At 43.8% G+C, this 2,916-nt stretch overlaps 1 protein-coding gene across 4 annotated transcripts in view; it reads right to left on the bottom strand.

Moving 5' to 3' along the window:
- The window catches only part of LOC106878902 (neurofibromin), an 80,729-nt gene that overhangs the window by 76,543 nt on the left and 1,270 nt on the right, over positions 1–2,916 (bottom strand). For all 4 annotated transcript variants that reach the window (XM_052978165.1, XM_052978164.1, XM_052978166.1 and 1 more), the window contains exons 2-3: positions 1,833–1,940; positions 400–574 (exon numbers count right to left, since the gene is read on the bottom strand). In XM_052978165.1, coding sequence (XP_052834125.1) covers positions 400–574; positions 1,833–1,912 — 255 coding nt within the window. In that variant the 5' untranslated portion in view covers positions 1,913–1,940. The remainder of the gene's footprint in view (positions 1–399; positions 575–1,832; positions 1,941–2,916) is intronic.

The raw sequence follows: 2,916 nt of genomic DNA, 5'->3' as shown, positions 1-2,916 counted from the left end.
TCAACGACACCATCACCATCTATTGTTGAGTGTTTTGGTAGAGAGACAGAGAGACAGACATAGAAATGCTCGGAGAGAGAAGAGAGAGACAATGGCAGAAAGAGAGAGGCAGACAATCACACAGAATGACAGAGAGAGGGAGAGAGAGAGAGAGAGAGAGGCAAGTACATAGAAAGACAGAAAGAAGATAGAGAGAGAGAGAAACAGAGAGGCATACACAATGGTAGAAAGAGAGAGGTAGACAGTCACAGAGAGAGAGAGAGAGAGACAGGGACATACAGACAAGAAGGCAGAGATATTGACAGGCACAAAGAAAGAAAAGGATATGGAGAGGTACATAGAGAGAGAGAGGTAGCTTGTTGGTGAAAGGGTATTAAGGGAGTGTTTGTGGTTGGTTACCTGGCCAGACGAGTCAAATGAAGATTTCTCCACACTGAGTTTGACCTGGTCAAAGAGATTCGGGTAGAGGGCAGGGTTTAACTCGTGGCCCAATAAGGCCTTGACATGCTTCTGGATATGGGCTCCGAATTTCTCATGTTGACACACTAAAAATTTGAGCAGGTTCTCGATAAATCTGGGAAAAATAAAGAAAAAAAAAAAGACATATAGATTAGAGGGGAGGGGCACGGAGAAAATAAATACGTTAAATAATATAAAACATGTGCTATGTGTGTGCAAGGGTGAGTGTATGTGTACGAGTATATAAGTGTGTGTATAAGAGTAAGCGTACCTGTGAAGGTGCATAACCTTGTGGTTAGGGATATTCAACTGACGATCATAAAGTCGTGAGTTCAATTCCTAGTGGTGCGTTGTGTCCTTGAGCAAGACACGTTATTTCGTATTGCTCCAGTCCACTCATCTGGGGAAAATGAGTCATACCTGTAATTCAAAAGGGGCCAGCATTGTCACATTCTGTGCCACAATCTCCCTGAAAGCTACATTAAGGTTACACATGTCTGTGGAATACTCAACCACTTGCATGTTAATTTCACGAGCAGACTGTTACCCTTATTAGCCATAACTGACAGACAGCCAGTTTTCTCAGTGTGCCTCTGTGTGTGTCTGTATAACTGCTTCTATTGGCTGCACTTTCCTCTACATCCAGTCATGTGATGTTGGCTCCCCCACGTGTCTGCTTTTATGAATGTTCTTCACCTTCTAGTTGAGAGTCTTCTCCTTCCTTTTCCCACTGGAGGTGTCCATTTGAAAGCTGTTTTAGAATGGTGTTGTTCTAATAACTGGGAGTATGTGACCTGCTAGTTTTAATCTTCCTTCTGGGAGGATCTTTAAAGTGGTAAGGCTATCAACTTGGCAGGTATATTTAATCAGGCCAATCCTAAGCCCACAAAGAAAAGAGAAAGGTTGCATGTTGGACCTGCAAGCCAACCCTACAAAACAGGAACAGTCACAGAAACAGCAAAAGAAAGCCAATGACCAAAATGACTATTATTACCCAGCTTGTGATAATGACTGTAGTTTTCTTCATCTCCATCATTAAATACTGTGTTTATAAGACTGACATAGATTTCATCCAAATCTCTCTTGCAGTGGTTACCTGTGTTGCTTAAGATTGCCATCCGTTACAGCTGTGTGAGCTGCAAACGTTTCTTTTGCCGGGATGGGGGGGGGGTTATATTTTGAATAGAATGTTAGTGTACTTGTGGATGCTGGGTATAGAGATGAAGTTACTTTCCAAACTCCCATGCGAAGGTGTGTGAGGGGATGTTATGTGTGCGTGTTGATGGAGAAAGAGAAAGAGACAAAGAAGCGTCCACACCAACACAATCACCCTCACCGTCATTACCAAACCAAAGAAAGAGACCCACACTTACTGCGTGACCAGACAACACTGAGGGTCACCGGTTGAGCTCTGCATCAGGCTGCTTTTACGAGACGTGCCACATCCTGGCATTGATGGAGATCTAAAACAGGCCAAGAAACTGAAAAGACAACAAAAATAAATAAAACATACAAATAAAGTAAATAAGCAAACAAATACGACAGATAATCAATGGTGGTGCCCAGGTGTTGAAAACATAATGATATCCATTTGGCAACTGATGATGGGAATACATATTTGTAATGCTTGTTTGTGAATTTTATAAGCCTTAGTCTCATTATTCTGAGCTGTCCTTCACCAACCCTCACCTGTTTCCAGGGGAGGTAATATCCCCCCAACCCCCTCCTGGTCAGATAGGCCTTTCATGGAAGATGGAAAATATACAGCCTCGTTAGTATGACAATGATGCTCATTCACAACCATTGTGTGATGTCTAATTAATGGTACACACACACCAATGCTCGCTTCTTATCTCATGCTCTTCCTTGATGTGACTGGGGTCATTCCAAGTTAGTGGTCCCAGAGGCGTCATCATGCATAGAGCCAACCAGGTCCACCAGTGCTCCCCACCACCGGTGGTCCCGTGCCAAGCCCTCTGCAGCCTCCAAAGTGGCATTGAGCCTCCGGAGGTCTTCTCCGATCGCATCTAGCTATCTGAAACACGACCTACCACGACGCCTCTTCCAGTCCACAACTGCTGTGTCAAATGAAGGGTAAAAGAGGCTGGCATTTCCCCATTACAGCAAAGTGAACTGAAGCAAAGAGAGAGAGAGAGAGAGAAAGTACTGCAGACAAGAGTTCTTGGCTATATGTTTCCTTTGAACTTGTCAATTAGGTCTGCATTACAGATTTCAACAGACAATCCCCAGTTTCATGCCCCTACAACAGCCTTTACAAACACTGTCTTACCAACACGCTACAACCACTACTACAACCTCACAGACAAATTGTGTTTTCTCCTCTCTGTCCCTTCTACAAACACTCATTCACCAACACCTTACAACCACTGCCTGTGCACGTGTGTATGTGTGTGTATGTGTGTGTGTGTGTGTGTGTGTGTGTGTGTGTGTGTGTGT

The sequence above is a fragment of the Octopus bimaculoides genome, chromosome 30 (genome assembly GCF_001194135.2).
Source record: "Octopus bimaculoides isolate UCB-OBI-ISO-001 chromosome 30, ASM119413v2, whole genome shotgun sequence".
Taxonomy (NCBI): domain Eukaryota; kingdom Metazoa; phylum Mollusca; class Cephalopoda; order Octopoda; family Octopodidae; genus Octopus; species Octopus bimaculoides.
The sequence above is the reverse complement of the archived record's forward strand: the minus strand, read 5'-3'. Positions and strand labels throughout refer to the sequence as shown.